This window comes from Alternaria novae-zelandiae, assembly GCF_023758075.1.
Source record: "Alternaria novae-zelandiae strain BMP 2774 chromosome Unknown scaffold_18, whole genome shotgun sequence".
In the NCBI taxonomy this organism is placed as follows: domain Eukaryota; kingdom Fungi; phylum Ascomycota; class Dothideomycetes; order Pleosporales; family Pleosporaceae; genus Alternaria; species Alternaria novae-zelandiae.
The window spans coordinates 5,902-26,459 of record NW_026056978.1 but is presented as its reverse complement, the minus strand read 5'-3'; the positions used below and the strand labels follow the sequence as shown (position 1 = coordinate 26,459).

At 50.4% G+C, this 20,558-nt stretch overlaps 7 protein-coding genes across 7 annotated transcripts; 3 read left to right on the top strand and 4 right to left on the bottom strand.

Moving 5' to 3' along the window:
- Nucleotides 1-469: 469 nt before the first annotated feature.
- On the bottom strand, nucleotides 470-1,121 carry J4E88_008129 (uncharacterized protein; the record flags this gene model as incomplete). The annotated part of the gene is made up of 2 exons (XM_049401742.1): nucleotides 470-516; nucleotides 581-1,121. The coding sequence occupies 2 exons, from the start codon at nucleotides 1,119-1,121 to the stop codon at nucleotides 470-472; spliced, it is 588 nt and encodes a 195-aa protein (XP_049252280.1).
- Nucleotides 1,122-2,152: 1,031 nt separating this feature from the next.
- Nucleotides 2,153-3,186, top strand: J4E88_008128 (uncharacterized protein; the record flags this gene model as incomplete). Its single annotated transcript, XM_049401741.1, has 4 exons — nucleotides 2,153-2,216; nucleotides 2,505-2,545; nucleotides 2,596-2,783; nucleotides 2,835-3,186. The coding sequence occupies 4 exons, from the start codon at nucleotides 2,153-2,155 to the stop codon at nucleotides 3,184-3,186; spliced, it is 645 nt and encodes a 214-aa protein (XP_049252279.1).
- An 843-nt stretch (nucleotides 3,187-4,029) lies between these two features.
- Nucleotides 4,030-6,688, top strand: J4E88_008127 (uncharacterized protein; the record flags this gene model as incomplete). Its single annotated transcript, XM_049401740.1, has 2 exons — nucleotides 4,030-5,501; nucleotides 6,319-6,688. 2 exons carry the CDS (start codon nucleotides 4,030-4,032, stop codon nucleotides 6,686-6,688), a joined length of 1,842 nt encoding a protein of 613 aa, XP_049252278.1.
- A 3,486-nt stretch (nucleotides 6,689-10,174) lies between these two features.
- On the top strand, nucleotides 10,175-12,293 carry J4E88_008126 (uncharacterized protein; the record flags this gene model as incomplete). The annotated part of the gene is made up of 5 exons (XM_049401739.1): nucleotides 10,175-11,405; nucleotides 11,802-11,903; nucleotides 11,962-12,084; nucleotides 12,141-12,222; nucleotides 12,269-12,293. The coding sequence occupies 5 exons, from the start codon at nucleotides 10,175-10,177 to the stop codon at nucleotides 12,291-12,293; spliced, it is 1,563 nt and encodes a 520-aa protein (XP_049252277.1).
- Nucleotides 12,294-13,352: 1,059 nt separating this feature from the next.
- Nucleotides 13,353-14,680, bottom strand: J4E88_008125 (uncharacterized protein; the record flags this gene model as incomplete). The annotated part of the gene is given in 3 exon segments (XM_049401738.1): nucleotides 13,353-14,083; nucleotides 14,310-14,663; nucleotides 14,677-14,680. The coding sequence occupies 3 exon segments, from the start codon at nucleotides 14,678-14,680 to the stop codon at nucleotides 13,353-13,355; spliced, it is 1,089 nt and encodes a 362-aa protein (XP_049252276.1).
- Nucleotides 14,681-16,205: 1,525 nt separating this feature from the next.
- J4E88_008124 (uncharacterized protein) lies at nucleotides 16,206-17,507 on the bottom strand (the record flags this gene model as incomplete). The annotated part of the gene is made up of 1 exon (XM_049401737.1): nucleotides 16,206-17,507. One exon carries the CDS (start codon nucleotides 17,505-17,507, stop codon nucleotides 16,206-16,208), a length of 1,302 nt encoding a protein of 433 aa, XP_049252275.1.
- A 929-nt stretch (nucleotides 17,508-18,436) lies between these two features.
- On the bottom strand, nucleotides 18,437-20,303 carry J4E88_008123 (uncharacterized protein; the record flags this gene model as incomplete). The annotated part of the gene is made up of 2 exons (XM_049401736.1): nucleotides 18,437-19,508; nucleotides 20,053-20,303. 2 exons carry the CDS (start codon nucleotides 20,301-20,303, stop codon nucleotides 18,437-18,439), a joined length of 1,323 nt encoding a protein of 440 aa, XP_049252274.1.
- Between the last annotated feature and the right edge of the window lie 255 nt (nucleotides 20,304-20,558).

Sequence of the window (20,558 nt, the reverse complement as noted above, 5' to 3'; positions counted from 1 at the left end):
TTACATGACGAACTCATAACTTCCTCTCTTGTATCGACCGATCGCTCGCTGAGTGTTTGTTCTTGTTCGTCTGTCTCATGGCAGTCTTTTGACTCGACAGCACTTGGCAAATCGGGAATATCAAATACATCTGATGGCTGAATACCAAGGAGTATTTGACTTGAGCTGCGAGGTTCGGGGACAGTTGACCTTGAGCTCACCGCGTCTTTGGTAGAATTGGTGACACATTCGCCAGTAGTATAGTCGGAGACCGTAGAGTCCCCCGTGTGGAAGTATGTCGAGTAATCTTGAATCAGAAGCCATTTTGTGTGATCCCACCATAGTTCGGTATCTGTAAATCCAAAGTCGTGGGTCGCTTTCAAAGATAACTTCTGAAGACGCGAAGTGCCCACGATCTCGAACAGCCACTCATCAATCGTGTTCATCTTCTCCACCCAACGTAAATGGCTGTGTGTCTCATGGGAATTGTTTAAGTTACTCCGTTGGAAACGGGGTTGATTGGACTTTGCACTTGCTCTGTGTGTAGATACTATAGCCTGTTCTGATAGAAGCTTGGGAAGCTGCGTAGCATGCTTGGCACCGTCGTGATCAGCAAAATCCGCAAGATCGGCTATCGGTGGATGTGTGTTACTACTACCTGTCATGGAACCGGTCAACTGCAAGATTTCCAGATTCTCTGTACTCTGGCTCCGATCCAGTGCTTCGCTTGGTACAAGCTTGTTATCCAAGACTTCTTCAACGAACCTTGTTTCCCTGCGAGAGTACTTCCACTCTAAGGTATTGTAACCGGCTTCAGCTTCATCGTATTCGGCTTCTAGAAGACCCAATCGATCTCTTAGTGAAGAGGCGTCAACAAACGCCTCTTCGATGTTCCGTGGCACTTCGGCACCTATCGTGTTGAGATACTGTCGTAATAGGTTGAAAACAAAGCCGTCCTTCGCACTTGTCTCTATTTGGAGATCGCGGAGTTCCTGGCGCTTCGCAGCTATAGTGAAACGTACGCCTACAAGCGTGTCGCGGAGATCCCGCAACGATTGCTGCTCGTCATCTAGCTTGTCTGATGTCGCACTCCGTGGTTCCCTTGGAATGAGATTCGAATGTGGACTATTCGGTGTGGCCATTGGAGGAGGTGGAGGGACATTCATCTCGGCGATTGAGATCGGTGGCGGTGGAGGAGGAGGATAGATTACGACGGGTGGTACCCACGCGCGAGGCTGAGTGATGCCGTTCTGACTATCATCGTGATTGCCATGTCGTTCGATGGCCCGAGGACTGGAAGAGCGACGAAAGTCATGGCGAAGCTCAATCCCATTCGGCGCTACCGCTGCGGGCGTTGGACGTACAAGATCTGGAGGATCCGGTAATCCGGTCCATTCCTCAGACTTTGCACTCTCAATGATTGATGCTATGCTCGTCAGAACAAGCACGCGTCATGAGAATACTGGAGAACAATATCGACCGGGAGCAATGAGACCATACTCACCAGTGGGTTGTGTTTCGTACTGCATCCCCGGGGAGACATGAGATGTTCGTGAGTATGCTCGGGAGCGAAACTAGGCTGGAGTGAAGCATGCCGGGCAGTAAGATGCAGCGGCAGTGGCAAACGTATTATCCGTTTCCCATCTAGCCGATGCCCGTGCACACTTATTGATCCGCATGGACAGTCCCTGATCGTCCCGGGGTGACGGTACTGGAATGTGGCACGGAGGTCTCATGCACTGGCGATAACGATGTAAAAGCAGCGTTCGGGGGCGGATGCAGAAGCGTGCTAGTCGCCGCGCAGCTCGTGCTAACTTTCCTTGGCGCGGGCACATGGGCCATCTCCAGCCTGTGACAGCCCGGCTCACGCGCCAACGCATCTGCACCTTTCACTCTATCGCCATCTGTAGGAGGGTCGCGTCGGCATCATGTCTATTACTATAGACGACTCTGCGTGGTCGCATTTGTTAGTATGCGGCTCTGCGCGATCCAGTCATCTGGCCATACCTACATAAAGACGTACAGCGCAGTTGTACCCGTTGTCCCCTTCAGCTGCCGCGCAGATTATGTGGCACCACTCACGGCATGGAACCACCACAAACACAACCACAACCACAGTCTGAATGGAGCGCCCACTTTCAGAGATACCTAATCACTCTATGGAATGCACAGCATGGACGCTATTACTGGCAACACTACGTTGAAGGCCCGTGGCCGTGCCCTGGCATGCGGCATGTGTATAGGCTAACCGGAAATAGGCCAAGGCTGGGTATTTTTTGACTGGCTGCCCGTGACGCAAGAGGTTCCACAGGCCCAACCTCAACCTCAGTACCAGCCGCATATGCGCAATGACTCTGTACAGACAGTCACAGCATCTGGAGGTGGGCCTGCTGGTTATGGACGAGGTTCAACGGTATACGCGACATACAGTCCAACGAATCCGCATTCCAGCAGCCATTATGAAACACTTGATCCATGTTAGACTCCAACCAACGCTACATGTGCAATATACTAACTTGTTGTAGCTTTCCACGTCAAAGGTAGTGCTTTCTTCGAGGAAGGGAAGGTTAGTAGTAGACATACAGGGCGAGACAAGATTTGCTGACAATTAACCAGGTCTTTTCGATTCTATTCACTGAGCCAGCGGGCGCCAACGCTCTGAACGGGCTAAACCCCATGGCCGACTACAATACCAACTTGTCCAACAATACCAGCCTGTCAAGGGTCAGATTCGGTGAACATGTACATACCCAAGTACGCAGGTTCATCGTCGTTAAACGTAAACGAGAGTTCTGCTTCGCTGTGTACGCGATCCTCTACACGTTCTAGACTGTGACATGGCTAATACTCGGCAGTCCAATATTCACCTATTACGGCCAAGCCACCACGAAGCATGGAGTACGTCCTGACGAGCATGCCATCGCCTATTCGCTAGGACAACAACCACAACTTGTACAGGGTGAATCGCCGCTCCGGAAGGCTCCCATCCCAATCGAAATGGAGGAAAACAACAGGGCGCTGGTCCCGGCCTCCAGAATCTACTTCGCCATCCACCACCCGATTCAGTACAACGTCAAGGTGAAAAACCTCGGCCACGTCCATCCAGATTATATTCCCACTTTCCTTGGCTACTGGAACCAGGAGAACAATGATTCGAAGGAAGAATCTGATGTGGCACAAAACCCAAACAATACGGACAATTTTTGATGCGCAACGTCTCGAGAGATCGACAGCTTCTTTCCCAATTTGATCAAGATACGTTTTGCTTTTGTATCCTCCTCATAACGATTTCGCTGGGATCATTCTGTATCTATTGTTGACCTTTAAGCACACGATATTTCGGTTAGTCGAGGTTGTTTCTGCTGATATACGCTGCTTTTGCTCATATACGCCGCTTTTGAATGACGTTTTCACCAGTAACAGCTATGCGCGAATAACATCTTTATTAATACTTCCACCATCCCCTCTTGCACTCATGTTCGTCTTGCGTATATACCATATGAGCAAGGTCTTCATCAGGCGCCTTACACATCACCGAGTGCATTACGTTCATTTGCGAAGTGTTGGTATGGTTCATGATAAGGACAGAGCCACATGCATGGCGCTGCCATACCAGATTGGTACCTCTTGTTCGCTACTCGGATATGCATCTCTTCCATTGGCCGACTTGTGCCATTGAGGCTGTGAAGTGTGGCACAGCGACCGTTCAGTAAACACCAATGATGTTGCTTCAGGACCACGCCACTATATGCACTACAAGCTCACCGGTATTGGCCCCGCGTCAAGCTCAGCCTACTTGACCCAAACTTCCTCTCTCGCATCGGCAACCACGGCGTCCTTTAACCACCAACCTCTGGGGCATGTACTGTCACTATTGCACATGAAAAGCTGTGTACCAACGCGACAACGAATCTGCGCTGGCAGCCCCCCGCAATCCAGGGCCACACCGATGAATGAATGGAAGGCTTGTTCACCTATCCCCGTAATGTAGCCTGGAGACAACGCTGACTTCGTGGTAGTGCCATAATATACTCTGGTCTTACGTCCACGATGGAAAACAACCTGAGTGCGATCGACAACGGCCCTACGCTTAAGGAATCGCTTGAAACCGTCTCGCGAAGCGGTGATATCTGTGTCGAAAAGAACGGTGAATACATAATCGACGATGTAGAGCGTCTTACCTTAGAATGCAAGGCGGTGCTCGGTAGAGGCGGAGATGCCGTTGTCGAAAAGGTGCAACACAGAATTACGAAAGCGATCTTTGCAAAGAAAGTAATCCAGTTCCCTCACAAGAAGGCCAAAGGCAGAGATCAGGCGAAAGGACGATATTACAATGAGGTTGCAATCATTCGGAAGCTCAAAGCTCATCCCCACATGATTGAGCTATTTGCTACATACATGACAGCCCAATCAGGTGGCTTAATTCTATCTCCAGCTGCAGACCAAGGCGATTTGAAACAATACCTCGAAAACTACGTGGATGCGCTCGATGATTCCACGACAGCGCCTCTCGTTATAGCTAGGATGACTACTGTCCTGGAGAAGACCTTTGGATGCTTGTCAAGTGGTCTCGCGTATATGCACGCAATGGGTATCCGTCATAAAGATATTAAGCCGGCTAATATCTTGATTCACAAAGGAGTGGTTGTCTACACTGACTTCGGCGCATCGAAAGACACCCTGGAAGAGAGAGAATGTACAACAGAAGGAAGACCTGACTTCTTGACAAGAAAGTACTCTGCGCCTGAGGTACTCGAGTACGAGAAGAGGAACTTTGCTGCAGATGTATTCTCTCTGGGTTGCGTCTTTGTTGAGGTACTTCTACGCTTATGTGGCTTGACAGAACATGAGGACTTGAAGGCTGAGGGCTACTCAGGCATTATGGATGCGCTCCATACTCTTCTTCCGCCCGCAGGAATTCCATCAAACCTTTCATGTCTTCGGGCGATCATCATCGCAATGACAGCAAGGGAAGCGAAGAGTCGTCCCGATTCAACAAATATCACAACAGAAATCTGTTCCCATGATGGCTTGTCGTGCTTACAATGCCATTTGACCAAGGACCAAGTAGAGCCACTGCAGTTACAGCCATCAGCTCCAGGACCTCCTGCTCCAGAATCACCAGTTCCAGAATCACCAGCTCCAGAATCACCAGCTCCAGAATCACCAGCTCCAGAATCACCAGCTCTAGAACCCCCAACTCTAGAAATCTCAACTCTAGGATCGCCAAGTTCAGGACCATCAACTCCAGATTCACTAGTCCTAGAATCATCCGAATCAGAATCGCCAGAATCACCAGGACTACAGCCACAACCACGACAACCAGAACTTCAACAGCCACAAGCTTCACAACTGCAACCTCCCCAGTCACTGGCTCTACAACCACAGCCTCAAACTCAACAGCCAACACATAACGCACAAGCGAAAGCTTCTCAACTACAAATCTCACAGCCACAGCAGGTATTGCCACAGCAATCAGATCCATATACGTCACAACCTGCATGGAATCCGCACTTCCAGAGGTATCTTCATGTACAGTTCCATGAACAGTACCAGAGGTGGTTTTGGAACTACTATGATGGTAAGGCGTTGGCTTGGGAAGCACACAAATTGGCTAATTGTCATTAGGCCAAAGCTGGGTGTTCTTCGACTGGGTTCCTCTACATACTGCGCCCCCTGTTCAGCTACAAGCCCGACCCCAGCTTCAATACCAAATTCAGCCCCACCTTCAGTACGAAGTACAACACGAATACCAGTCTCAACCCCAGCCCCAACCTCAATGGAGATCTCAAGCCCAACTCCAACTCGATCCCGAACCCAAACCCAAATCCGAATCCGAGCCTGTTGACCAATTCTACTCGGATCTATCAAAGGGTCTAACGACTATGCTCTTTAACTCTTTGACCGGACGATCTAGTACTCGCGAAGGTAAACAGGTCTCCGGTTCTTACGACCCAAGATATCCATCGTCTAGCAGTCATTACGAACACCTTGATCCTTGTAAGTCATCTGTGAAAATCATCATACATCAGAGAGCTAACTACTTTAAGCGTTCTACGTCAGAAATGGAGAGTTCTTCACAAAGGGAAGGGTATGTATCATTCTCCGCAGACAAGGCGATGTCTAACGAAGTCAGGTTTTTGCAGTGCTGTTCAGTGAAGCAGCTGGTGGAAGTGCAAACAACGTGACAGATTGGAAAAGCAGATTCACGATTTTCAAAAACCACGAGCTCGTACACACGCATGTACGAATATTTATTGCGGTTGAACGCAAAAAGGAGTTTTGTTACGCTGTGTAAGTCGCATTCTCCGCATTATCTTGTACTGCTAACGTTGGAAGGCCCATATTCACCTACGAGGATCAAGGGACGAAAAAGCCTGGCGTCTCTCCGGATGATCACGCTATCGCTTACTCAGACGGATACAGTCCTCAATTACTACCAGACGAGGCCAACCTCACTAAAGACCCTATTTGCATTGTTATGACGAAAAGCGAGAAGCCTCTCGCGATAGCATCGAGAGTTTGCTTTGGAATTCACTATCCGGTCCAATACAACGTCAAAGTCAAAGACATTGGTTCAGTACACCAAGACTGGTTGCCGATCTTGCTTGGCTATTGGCACTTGGCAAACGACGTCAAGACTCAGCAGTCTAGCAATGACACCAACGAGGCCGCTCAAGATGAGTATCCATATGACTCTCCCTTCTGATTGACATCCGTGTGCGATGCAATTCTTTGGTTCATCCAATCCATCTTATGGTACTGCGGTGACGCGAAGCAGACGAGGGACTTCCAACTTCCAAGATATACATGTACCTATAGACTAGATACTCTTACTAACGAGTACTGTCAATACAAGAGCATAAGCAGATATACTCTTTTGGTACAGATTTGTATGGGCTGATCTTCACAGGTAATGCTTAGGATCATGAAAAGCTTTCTTAGCGGAAATCGGAGTGGATGCCTAGCATCTATCCTTACTTCTGTGCCCTGCTATACATTGTTTACTTGTAGATGATTGTGTGTTTGGCGAGTAAAAAGTTTGCGGGGAGTAAGGTTGCGTATATAGCAGGAGTAGCAACAGTCTTAGCAGTACGTCATCCGATCGCATTCGGCAGGAACGCAGCCAACAGGCCGTCAAGCAGGTACAGATCTAGCAGCTGGATAATGTCGATTTGGTCAACGTGGGAAGTATCGTTCGATTCATATATACGCTTAATAGACGGAGATCGGGTATTACGCGATCTTGCTGGCCATGTGCCTTGTTGGATAGGAGGTCTCGAATAGTGCGATCTGCGTGTTTATGAGCTGACATTGACTACATGTCGCAGTTCAAAAGAGGACACGAAGCGTCTAGGCGTTTGTGGCATTTCAGAAGGCTTTGCTGTGTAAGAAAGGGTGGAGTATGTAGTTTGTGTGTTTAGTGCGACGGATTTCTGCCTAGGAGGCCCACTTTCCCCGCGCCGGCCCATGCATCCGGGCCTCATGTGACCGCGAACGCCGCGGACCCTAGCGCGCGATTCTCGTGTGTTTTGCACAACGCGTCACCAACACCAAAATGGCTCGCGATTGTTTCAAAACTAAAGCGCAAATTCTTCCACTATAGCGCACATCCCTCTACTGTCTCCGTATTCCAGCGAGCCTAACTTGCCATGACGCTATTGCTCGCTCTCTGAGATACGCTCGCAATGTCGCCCTGGGATCGTCCGCCGGTTTGGCGTAGCCATTCCTATGCCACGAAGTCATCGCTCGCCATGACGGTCCACGCTACGAACAAGATGACACTGTCGCTCCCAGATGGCAGTTGGAGGTTTCCGAGATGCGCGCATTGCACACAGCCAGAATGAACATGAGAGGGTGCCTCGATATGAGACCTCACCCAACTCTCGTTGAGGCACAATTTGAGAAATCCGATGACTACAAGGTCAGGCTGGTATGTTATATCTGATCTCCTGTAATGGGTATTCACTGACAAGACTGTAGATGGAAGTCCCTGTCGGCCCAAGTTGGGACTATACACGTCGAATCCTCTTCTATCGCAGTCGCAAGCGCTATACTACCGCGGCCGAGCTCGCGTACACGTATATCATACGGGGATATGGAGATTAGCATGGCCGAACTTAGGCAATGAATCTATAATGGGCGCACGTTATGGAAGGCTTCACCACGCTAACCTAGGGAAAAACTAAACACCTTAGAGCCTACGTTAACGTTAGGCTACCTACTTTGCAAGTCTTTGTCTTAATGTAGTCTGCAGGCTTATTTAGGTTTTTTCTCGTATAAGGTGTCGCCGCCGTGGATCTATTCAGAAATGCGGACACGTATAGTTCCGGGCATAGCACGTTCGGCCTTGGGCATCAGACCCCACCTATATGCCTGCAAGAATGATGTGACTGCCATTGGCATCGAGAGCATTGTGACACCCACTACGCTCTGCTTCCACGGTTGCACACTCTCAGACGTGCTAAAGGATACGAACCGGATTCTACCTGCGCAACCTGTCTCCTGCTACCTCACTAGACACACGAAATGACCTGTCTCATTGCCATACAGCCACACGTCTTAATCTCCTCGCTGGTTTCACGACCCAATCGCCTCGGGGCCTGGCTACACGTATGTCAAAGATGATTTCAACACCAGTAATTCCATCAATCACATGTCTCCAGGAGCTTTCTGCACGCGAGTACTGCATGCCATTCATTCTTCAAGCTGCCATGCGTTGTCTAGTTTGGGACTGGATGGTACGCTTTATACACCTGCAAAGCTCCTTCAATACTTTGAACAAGACCGAAGAAAATCGTAAGACAAAGCACAGTAACCGCGATCCAAAAGGTATACCACTGGGTCCTGTTCCTTCTATCGTACCAGAATTGCGAGATGGAAGTAGGCTTTGGTTGATCGAATCTCTCCTTCAAGCTCATCAGTTCGTCGCGCCAGTAAACGAAATTTGCAGCACGCCGATCAGTTGAGAACATTGTGATTCGATCGAGTAGGGCAAGGTCCGGGTGTATGACATCTTCACCATGCGATTGTTGAGACCTCAACCATTTTTGCGATTCAGCGTCTTGTCGTGGGAATAATAAGTCTAGTGTTCGAAGTGTTTCATTGATGAAGTTTTTCGGAAACAGGTCGCTAGAACAATTAGTGACATACGTGGGATGATGTTTGGGAACATGCCTAGTTTGATGTTGGAGGAAGGTCGCGTGGTGGAAGATGTAAAGCCTCCGGTCATCGTCGATCAGGCGCAGGTGATCAGCCAAATTATTGGTCCACTGTATTTCTAGCCCTGTGAACCGTTGAAGGTTGAATGCCGTAAATTCTTCCTTGAACACGATATCCTGACTTTCCGTTGAGCTGATGACGAAATGGTTGGTGAGAACGGCTTTCATGGTTTGTTCGTCGCTCCAGGGCAGGAAAGTGGGACCCCATGTCCGGTACCTTGACGGCGCTCCTACATCTACCATCAAGAACAAGCGTACTGCTAGCCGAATTGATCCTTCTGCCATGTGTTGCTTGTCCGCATCACTTCTTTGCTGGGTGACTAGTGCCGCGAGCGATAGCTTGATCGTTTCCTTCGTGTGCGCTTCTTCGAGTTGCCGAATGATGGGTATGATGTCCCGATGTTGCCGAACAGTCGCATGCTTTCCGCCATCAGGTTCAATAGTCTTTCGGCATTCCACAGTGTAGTGTTGGAAATACGCGTTCCACGGACAGCGGTCTCGAGATTCTCTCACTGCTAGTACAGGAGACGTATTCTGGGGCCAGAAGGCTCCCAAGATCTCGCGCTTACAATGAGTCTGTACAGGGTCCTCGTTGGCCTTTCTCGATAGTGCCATGGTACGATAATGATTAAGACAGGAAGAATTCCGGTAGCATTCTTGGGCTGTATTGCATGCGGTACCTGCTTATAGCTATATAAACGTGGCCATCTTTTTCTACGAGCCATAGCATTCCGAGATAACAGCGTGGCGTTGTTGAGGGCTGAGTCCTAACTCGATGATTCGTCGGCGCGGGTGCATCACTCACCGGAACGCAGGCAGTGCGGGGTCGGGCTGAAGTACAGCCACTTCGCAACTTCCGTACTTTTCTCTGAAGAAATTTTCGAGAGTTTCGCTCAGTCACCCCACCGCACTTCCTTGCAATTATCATCTGCATGTTCAATTTCATTCGAGACGCTTTAGCACAGCGATAATACATGTCAACTACTACCCGAGTCGAAGAGGTATATCAGGAGGCTGGTCGTGCGGCTATGGAGCAGTATCACATCAGAGCCATCGTATCTAAAAAGACTCGTATTGATCTGAAAGTGATAGGTGACAGACTGCTTCAGCGAACTCGGGTGAACTACGAAGACTCGGTAGACATGGACCACCCAGTTTCTGTGGATCAAAAGGCAAATCCCGAGTGGAATCAAGATCATTTCTGCTGGGAGGCCAAGGGGAAGTGCGCCCAAGATTACAAAGAAGTAGAGACCAAGCTCCTGAGAGAGCTAGACCAGTCTCGACGAGAGTCTTTCTGCGAAGTTGGTGTGTCACTGTTCATGATAGGGAAGACGCCACAAAAGGCAAAGCCTGTGATCATAATTTCCAGTCAGGACCAACGATCACGCAAGGAAGCCAAAAAGGCTATCACTAGGAGCGGTATTCTGGAAGATCTGGACTTCGAGCTTGGTGTTCTCAAGTACCTTCCATCAGGTCCCATTCACCCTATCGCCGGATCACCTAGCGAAGCAAGTTGGGATTCTGCATCAGAATCTGGAGGATGGGATTCAGACACTTGGGAAACGGCGAAACCAGCTCTATCTCATCAGTCGGTTACATCTCTCCCCTTGCCCGCTTACTACGATCCGAAACAACGGCTGCGCATAACAGGCATGCCACTCTACGTAAAGACAACAGACAACCAGTCAAGAATGGGAACAGCCAATCTCGTTCATAACGGTTCTACATACGGATACATCACTGCCGCCCATATTTTCAGTCCTTTGCGTCACGCTCCTCCTTCGATCGATGATGGTGAAGAGGATCTCGGTGTACCATTCGATAGTGATAGCGACGATGAAGATAATTCTGAAGCAAAGAGGTCATGTGCTGGAAGCCCGATCTCGAATCCAACAAAAGCTACAAAATCTCAAATCCTAGACCACGGGGAAACTAAATTGTCGAGATTCAATGGGTCTAAGATGCCAAGCGATTCTTCCGAGGCAACAAGCATTTCGCCACCTAATCTTGCCTTGCTTGGACATGTAGCTCCTGAGGAGTCTGAGTTGTCTATGGACTACGCGATCATCGCCATCGAAAACATCGAACTCGTTCAACAGCTGGAGCATTTTAGTGTTTCTGAAGGGATACAAAGCGCAAGAGCATCGGCAGCCGCACCCAAGCCGTCGCAGGCTACAGCATGGACAACTCACGGTCCAACACATGGTACACTGACCAGTGTGCCAACATTGATGCGTTTATCAGGCTGCAGATCGTTCCAGCCTGTATTTGCTTTTGCTTACGAAGGAACAATCGAGTATGGTGACAGTGGGTCTCTGGTACTCGATACGGCCAGCAAAGAGCTTTGCGGTATGGTAGTTGCTGCTTCATATCGACAATCTGTCGCGTATATAATCTCAGCAGATCACCTATTGAAAGATATTGCGAGACGCGGATGGCTTCTGTTGAGCGTCGACGATGCGCATATGGACTCTGGCGAAAGTCACGATCAGGCGGTGTATGCCCCAACCACCCAAAGTACACAGACTGTGTTGCCGGTAATGGAGACCTCTCAAGCAGAGTCATCATCAAAGAACATTCCCCAAGCTACGCCGTTATCAGATAAGGCTTTGAATCAGAACACATCGCATACCATGTCTAACGGCAATTGGGTATGGGACCACCGATACCAGGATTACTACTGCATCACATTGGATGCGTATCGTAAGTATTGCCACATTCTATCAAGCTGAAACTCAACGCAGTCCACTGATCTAAACAGAACGTCCGATATATCACTGGTCTAAACAGCAGGCCCAAGCGGACATCGCCGAGCCCCTTCCAAGGCAGGATTCGGGCAGTCGACAGAACGATGGCGCAAACGTGGCCCAGATGCCCGAGCCTGGTATGTCATTGTCCCAAACCTTGTGGCAAGCGTTTCGCCTAATCTGTATCTCGTAGCTCCGCAGGATGCTCGTGCACTGAGAGGCTTCATTCAGGGAACGCCACAGACCGGCTGGTATGATCTTCTGGACCAGAGTAAGTAGGTCCCAGGGCGCTCAGCTTCTCGACTGATTTATGGCACACAGGCTACCGAATGAGGACTGGCTCTGAAGCTCACACTTTCTTCGTAGTCGGAAAGGTTTTCGCAATGTTGTACACTGAGTCTGCAGGAGGAACTGTCCCTGCGTACCCAAGCGACGGTGCAAGCGACGGTACAAGCAGCGATGCAGATAGCTTTACTCGGTCCAATGAAGTGGTATACACAAACATCCGTCGGTTCGTGGTAGTCGCGGTTCGTCGTGGCTTCGTAAAAGCCTGGTGAGGACTGTCTCAAGACCAGATATGTTGCACCAGCTAACATAAGCTAGTGGAATTGGTACATATTCCGGACGTGGAGCCCTTAAAGACGGTTGCAGGCCATCCGAACATGCCATCGTCTACCTCCCCGGGACAGATCCAAACTCCTGCTATATCCCAGGAGAGTACGAAAACGGAATGAACAAGGAAGCCATTCAGATTGAGCCGGTTGCATCCTCAATCTATCTGACGAGCAACTCCCGCATACGATTCGGGAAAACATACCCTATTGAGAAGAATGTCAAAGTGAAAGATATCGGCCAGGTCCATCCTGAGCATGTAGGCAGGCTTGTCCAATATTGGAAGGACGAAGATCAAGACCAAGGCTAAGGCTGGAAAGTTCATCATCAAGAGTGTTGCACGGTGATGTACATTGTCACGCCCGGCCAGAATATTCGCGCACACGACTTGCAAGGCAAGCTTCTTCAGTATTGTATAGATGGAGATCATTGGATTGGAGGGAAGTATTATAGAGAGAAGACGAATTGCTCGAATCCATAACATAGCTAGAACTATGTATTTGACACCAACGAAGTCACGTGCCTTTACTTTGATAGTGATCAAGACCGGGGCTTTGGCCGTGGTCTTTGTCATTCATTAACTTCATAGATGTTGATTGAGATTACTGTATACGTGATGAGCCTCTGTCTCTACCTCGATACCGAATTTACCGACGTTGGATCATCGCCCGCAGATCATTTCGACTATCGTTTACTGAGATATCACCCTCTGCATGAGAGTGTCTCTACTTTGACTACCTGATAACAGCATTCATTGGCACCTTTATGACACATCTCGTACCCAGCAAGCGATCTACTGCGCACCCTCATCAACATACCCCTCATTCGCATGCCAAATCAAATCCATCGCATAAACAAACAGCCTGTCCTCAAAGAGAGTACAAGATGCATACAGTCCGTCAATCTCCATTTGAACCCCCAAAGCACGTCGCGCTTCGGGTAAGTTATAAACCCAGTCGGCGAACAAAACATACTCCCTATGATGGCTCCGCACAGTTCTTTTGCCATTGGTTAGATCCAACACGGGGTCATACCAAGCACAACGCTCGCCTTGATCGTTGAATTGGAAATGCTGCCTGCTGAATACATCCAGTTCATGCACATCTTGTTCGAGGCTACGCAGATTGTTCGAGAACATCTCATAGTCCGAGACCAGTACATTCATCGCAGGAACCAAAGTGAACTCCAGCGTAAACTTGAGCTGATGAGCCTCGGTCGATGATGGGATGAGTCGTGCCTTTGTGCGGAGCGCGGTGAGACTCTTAACCAAAGCCATGAGAGGAGCAAAGATCTCTTCGTAGCTTAAAACAACGAAGGCGTTGTTGAGGGTTGTGTAACGGTCTACATCCAGATCCTCATTGAGTTCCAAGGCGATGCGGGCGGCGCGCTGGGTTTTGTGGAAGGTGACGCCGGCTTCTCTATAGCGATCTTCCAATGAGTTACAGAGATTGAGAAGACTATCGGCGCGTTTAACGATCTCTTGGATACCGGTGCGGGCTTTCTTGGCCTCCTCGTCGGCTCGCTCTGGGGGTACGGGTTCGCAGTTTGGGCACATATTGGGGGTACGACTAATATGTTGATTGGTACTCCCTGGTCAGCTCTGGTTGCAGTGGCTGGGGGAAATGATAGGATGAGATTACATCTTGTGATAAAGAGAGATACAGTAGTGAACGCTGTGAAACTTCGCCCCTAGAGTATACATGTAGTCTGCACAGCGCATTGAACTTCGTTCACCCACCGTCTCACCAACCCTCGACGTCAGTAACCGCCAACATAGTCCAGTACGCGTCCTTCGCAATGTCCTCTTCTTCCACCACGCCATCGACAAAAGCCTCCGTATACGCAGACTTTGACTTCACCACCCCATGCTCAATTTCCAGAAAGGTCTGTACCCACATCCGAAATATGTTACCCTCGCGGCTGTGCTTGGCGGACAGCGCCTCAGTTCCATCGAGATCGGAGCGCTCGGCGAGCTTCGCTACTTGCTCCTCCACCCATACCAGTCCAGCCTCCAGATTGCGGAGTGGTTTCGCCAGTTGAGAAAGCGTGAGTTCACATTCAGCTTCCAGCTCGCGAAGGAGATCGACGTTCTCCGGAGCAGTGCCTCTTGATAATACCCATTTTTGCAGTACTGCATAGGCGGCGTCGAAGATTTCGTCCCATGGGTGAAAAAACGGCTCTTCAGAGCGCGGGCGGCCGATTTCGAACATTTGGCTGAGCCGTGAACACACAGTCTGCTCGACAGCTTTCGAGCTACAAGTAGCGATGGAGTGTCGGAGCGCATACGGAACCTTGTGGTAGGCCACTCCAGCGACTCGAAACCGCCTTTCGTATTTGTCCAGTCTGGCGAGCCATGAGAGAGCCCGAGGCTTTGCCCAATCAAGCCAATCTTCGTATACCGCCGCAGGAGGTAAAAGCGCTGTGTTTGCGCTGTCTAATTGCCAGTCGTACGGTAGGTTGTTGATCCATGTGTCGATGCGCTTCTTCTGGGATCGTGACAGAAGCTGACCATATGTTTGTTTTGATGAGATAGCCATGGGTGTTTGACCGTGTTTCGTGCAGGGCGGTCCCGCTCAGTTCTGTAGTACGGCTCTGAGTATCCTTGACCTTCTGGATGTCGCCTGCGTAGTTGGCTGATCCGTGTTGATATTGGTTGATCACGCAGATTGGAAGAGGCGGGTGGGGGATGTGGTCGAGCGACGGGGTTAGGTGCTGCGCCCCGTATCCGTCAATCGCCTGTTGTTGTGATGGAAACGCAAATGGCCGTTTGCACGTTGTGGTGTGTGCGCTAGTCACACTCATAGTGAATGCAGCTTTGGTTATCGCAGCGTTTGTTGAAGTGCGCTTTACCACGTAAGCCTAGAAGGTCTACCGACGACAAGCTCGCGCTGGTGAGTCAACTCAAATAACAGGCTTGGCCTTGAAGTATACACTACATTTTTGCTCCATGTATCGTGTATATGGAGTACAATGTAAACTTCAGGGTGTTGTATGACCGAGCGCGCGAGTGAAGTAAAAGACGCTTCTTTGTAGGTTCAGCGCTCTCAAAAGGTCGCGAGTACTCTGGACGCCGAGCAGCTGGCACTGCAAATACCATTCCATTCCATGATACTCCCATCATGACCCTAGGATGGAGGATGGGCGCTCCATGATTCCGATGACGTCACGCGTTCGCGTGAGCCGCGTCCTCACGTGGCGATTCACCTAGCTGAGATGACTTTGTTTTGGTCGCTAGTCGGTCTTGTATTCGGCGAAGATGAGGTGACATTCCAAGGTTGTCGCGTCGCGTGTGGGTGAAAGAGGCTGGTACTGTTTTCCCCTGAGATGGCTGGACTAATGACGTCATCGATGCGACTCATGCACGCATGTGACAGGCAGGGCAGACCCGGAGCCCTCACACTCGACATGCGCACTACAAGCCCACCGCACTCACGATGTTGTTTTGGCGTGGACTAGAGCAGCGATGCAAATTTCATTAATCATCAAATATACACCAAAAGCTGACTACCCTAGGTATGTACCCGATCTCTCCTAGACCCACCCATTCAAAATGTTTGCGAAACATATACAATAAGCTCAATAATAAGTACTCATCACATCGTAAATGCACCGTCCACCTGCCATACTTCCCATCAGCAGTAGCTGCTCACTGCCCACCAACAGCGATAGTAAACAGCTTGGGGCTACCAGCAAAGATCGTGCCTGCCACATCTTGACCACCATCCGGAACAACGTCGTCATATGGGAAAGCATACCCACGCCCATCCTTCTGCATTTGATGAACGATGCGCGAGTAGTGGTTGGTCGTCGGGTCCTTGTAGTACTGGCTCGGGTTGCTGCCGTTGGGGAACTGGTTGCCAGGCGTGTTTAGCAGGATGCTTCGGTTGAAGGCCGCGGCAAGACGGGGGATGACTGCGTTACGCGCTTGGTTCGATCCAGTCGCGAAGGGACCGGTACTGCAGGTGAAGATATCCCTAGCTGACGGAGCAGCAAACTTTCCTGCCTCGCCTAGTTCGAGCTCGTTGCCTTGGACACGTCCCTTGAGGTTGCCGGCTGCGGCCTGGGTGTTGATGGTCATGTCTTCATTGCGGTACTTGTTCCACACTGCCTCGACGTAGCCGTTCCAGTAGTCGCCCCACGCATTCTCGTTACCGACAAGCAGGTTGTTCGGGCTCAATACACGCAGTGGCTGCCCGTTAGCCTCATAGATCAGCTTATCCCACGGTCGACCATCACGCTGGGCTTGTGCTCGCAGCTCTTCCATGATTCTCCTGAAGCCATCGGCGCCCATGCCAGGTACTGTTTGGGTCTTGCCGTCGTTGCTGGTCAAGCTGAGCGCAACAGGAATGCTGACAAAGTCGACGTAGCTAATGTTGGCGAACAGCTGCGCGTCGTTGTATGTGAACTCGCAGAAGGTCCAGTTGATGTTGAAGTTGGGGTCGCTGGGGTTGGTTACACTGGGCTCAACGACCGCAGGGCCTGGGTTGAGGAGGAAGGTAAGCTTTGCGCCGATACTGAACCAGATACGGCCACCAGCGATCTTGGGGATCCTGACATTGACCGTGTTACCAGGACGGCCAAGTGGAATGGCGACATCGGCTTGAAGTGGCTGTTGGATATCCTTAGGGGCTACTGGATAGTAGATGGACTGGCCGTCTGCTTGCACAAAGAGAGGGGTGTTGTTTCGTTCGAGAGCAAGGCCGGTGATGTAGCAGTATACATTGTCGGAGTTGGACTTGTTCTGCAGTGCCAACTGAAGAGTGCCAGGTGCGGCCTCAGCGAGTACTTGTTGCTGTTCGTTATTGGCTTGTGGAGCTGCTGCGCGCTTCTCATTGCCGGCGTCGGCGGGAGTGGGAGCGGGTGGTGCCGGTGCCGGATTATCCTCCTGCTTGCCCCGATTTTGCCAGCTCTGGCGGCGCTTGTTGACGAAGCTCTTGAACGACTTCATGATCACGTGGAGGATAGATTCCGAGTATAGTGATAAAGAAACGCGATGGTAGAGATAGGTATAATGCGAGTTACAAGAAAAAGGTAAGGAAAGCAGCGAATATCAACAATGTTGTAATTGCGCAAACCGCGAGTACGTCACACAAGATATATCCTCGTCCAGTTATAGTCAATGCACTTAACGCGCCAATGTCCTAGATTCCAAGGCGTGAATGCAGGGTCCAGCTGATGTCACACATGCGACGAGATTCCAGGGCGATCAAGGCACGTGCAAACCTGTTGCGATCGCCGACTCGCGCGCGGGCCTAACGTCAACAATTTCGCGTTAGCAACCAATCACATTTTCACAACCGACACCACCTTGTCGCGGCCCGATGGATGAGAATCCCATCTTCAAACCACGCGTGGCGCGCTCGTGGCATCTGAATCTGACACTTAAAACGCGGGGTGCAGTGTGCGTGGTATCTTGGGACTGGTATTGGACGGCGCCCGGTGGGCGGGTTAGTGTCGTAAAGGAAGGTATTAATGAGCGGTAAGCGGAAGTACGCGATGCTTTGCGGCAGTGTACATTGGAAGAGGCCCGTTTCGCCTACTTTGTGTCTGATCCAACGCCTATCAAACACCGGAATTGTCTGGGGTAATCACCGTATGCCACGCCAATACGGTGGAAACGCGTACAAACTATATTCCCCCAAAGTAAACGGCTATCGTACAGTCCGATGTAAGATGCTTTGTACAAGAGTGAGATCGGCAGTCTGATTCACATGCTAGGGCGAAAGGCCTCGAGGCATGCCCACGAGCTCGCAGACGAGTGATCTGTAATGCGAACAGCGCAACGGCGCGATGCAACGTCTTGCAGTGCGTCAAGTTGTCGTGGACAAAGTCGCGCATGACTGCCCGTGGCAATTATTCGACGTCCTGATACGGGGATCAGAACGGTGCTCCATTTCCAAAAGACATGCCAGTATAGTTGTTGTAGCTGTCCTCCCCCCAAATACCTCCCGCCATATCGAAGAACTGGCTCATGTCGAAGTCGGCACCCCTCATGAGCGTGAAGGGGTCATTGCTAACCTCGGTCACGGGGACGTGGTTCATGTCTATGCCGAAGTCTTCCATATAGTTGGTGCCTGCTAGCGTATTGTATTGATCTACCGCGTGTCGTGTCGGACACGTTGTTGGTGCGCTGGTGATGGGACATGAGCTTCCGTTCACACTCCGCTCAACCGAGTCGCTGGACGTAGATCCTGATGGCGTCTGGCTAGACCGCTCCGGTCGGATTTTGCGAATGTACCAATTCTTTGTCAGTTCATTAATCATTCGCATAGCGTGCCAGAAGTCGGGGTGGGGTCGCTTTGTTTTATCGAACGTCGATAGAGTATGCATCCGATAGCAAAGTGATTCAAGACAGAGATCTAGGCGCACTCTTTCTTGAGCAGCTTGAGTATCCCACCCGATGGCGGCATGGTCTTCACTGGGTATGCATAGCTTGGCGACCGTCATGATGACTGGTGGTAATCGCATCCATTCCGAGAACGATATGAGGTGATATTCGTGGGCTGGAAATGAAAGCAAAGTATCGAGAAAGCGCTTGCTGGCTTCAAGAGCGGAGAGTAGGCTGTTGATCTGTGACGAACGTACCGATGCCGGTAACTCCGAAGGAGACGGCCGAAGGGCTACGCTGTGCAGTTGCATCTTGGCGTATGAGAAGGAGAGTTCGAGTAGTCGTTGAGAGGGAACACCGTTGCACTCCCGTTTCCATGTATCGAGTTGTACATCTATGAATCGAACGTGCATCAACGCTCGCCCATCAGACATTGGCAGTTGCGAAGTGTTAGCTGTGAACAACTCATCTTGTACTTGGTCATCAATCTGCCGCAGAGATATCAAAAGGCCAATGGTCTCATCGGTTTCGTACTCGCGATCTTGCTTCAAGCTTTGCGCCCACTCGGTCATGGTTGAAGTATGCTTGAGCAGATTCGGCTTCTGTAAACCTGCCGCAACCCTGCTAGAGTCAGCATGCAAAGTCACAATCTGGTGATAAGAGCACATACATGGACGAAAGGTAATAACAGCCCAGGAAAGCACGGCGCCTTTCGCGCAGTTCTTCAGCTGGTGGTGGAGGAGCTGGAGGTCGCTTTGGCAACATTGGAGAGATCAAAGGCTGAAAGTCTTGGTGTAGGCCGATGTCTAGAGCCAAGCCTGTGACGAGATTATGTAAAAAGAAGATTTGTTGTGTTTTGTGGCTGAAGACAAAATGGTACCTGCGCAGATTAGTAGATTTTCGGCAATGGTGGGTACCATCCTACCATGAGAGATAGACCAGTACGCTTTGAACTAGGCCCAATGTCCTTCGGGGTTGCAAGATTGTTCTATTAGCGAGCTCTTGGCGAAAGATACCGTCAAGTGCCATCTGGCGTGTGTGATGTTCCCATGATGCCACCAAGAATATCGCGAGTGCAAGCATGGGCCTGTGCTCATGAAGCTGTCTTGCAGTGACTTGGGGCGGTATCATAACAAAAGGGAATTTGGCCGACATGTTTCGATACTCTTTCAGTAGTGTGTCTGCTTCGCCGGATGTGAGCAATTGCTGGACAACCTCATGCTCGATAGGAGCTTCGGGTCGTTTCGAAGTCCTAAAGATGCCCTCACGAGCGTTAGGAACATCTTCACGGTCGTCAAATCTGTGTATGTTGCGGATTTCCTCAAGATACTGTCGATCAACTTCGGCACTCTCTGACGCATCGTCGGTACTTTGGTCGGGCGGCACGGCGTTCGGTTCGTAGGCTGGTGTCGGCATCCAGCTACCCGGCGCCGTGTTGACTACTCCCCGATTCCGCCAACGCTCCGTTGCAATTTCTCTAGGAATTGGCTGCGATACATTTGCTGAGTCTGTTGTGACTTCACTGTCAGCCGCATGGACGAGCTTGGCTACGAGGCCGTCGATCTTTTGCTCGACCTGCGCGATTCGACTACGAATATCATGAGTTGAGATCGAAGTAGACGAGTAGCGACTTACGAAGGTGCACGTAGTTTCCTCGCTCTACGCGGCGCT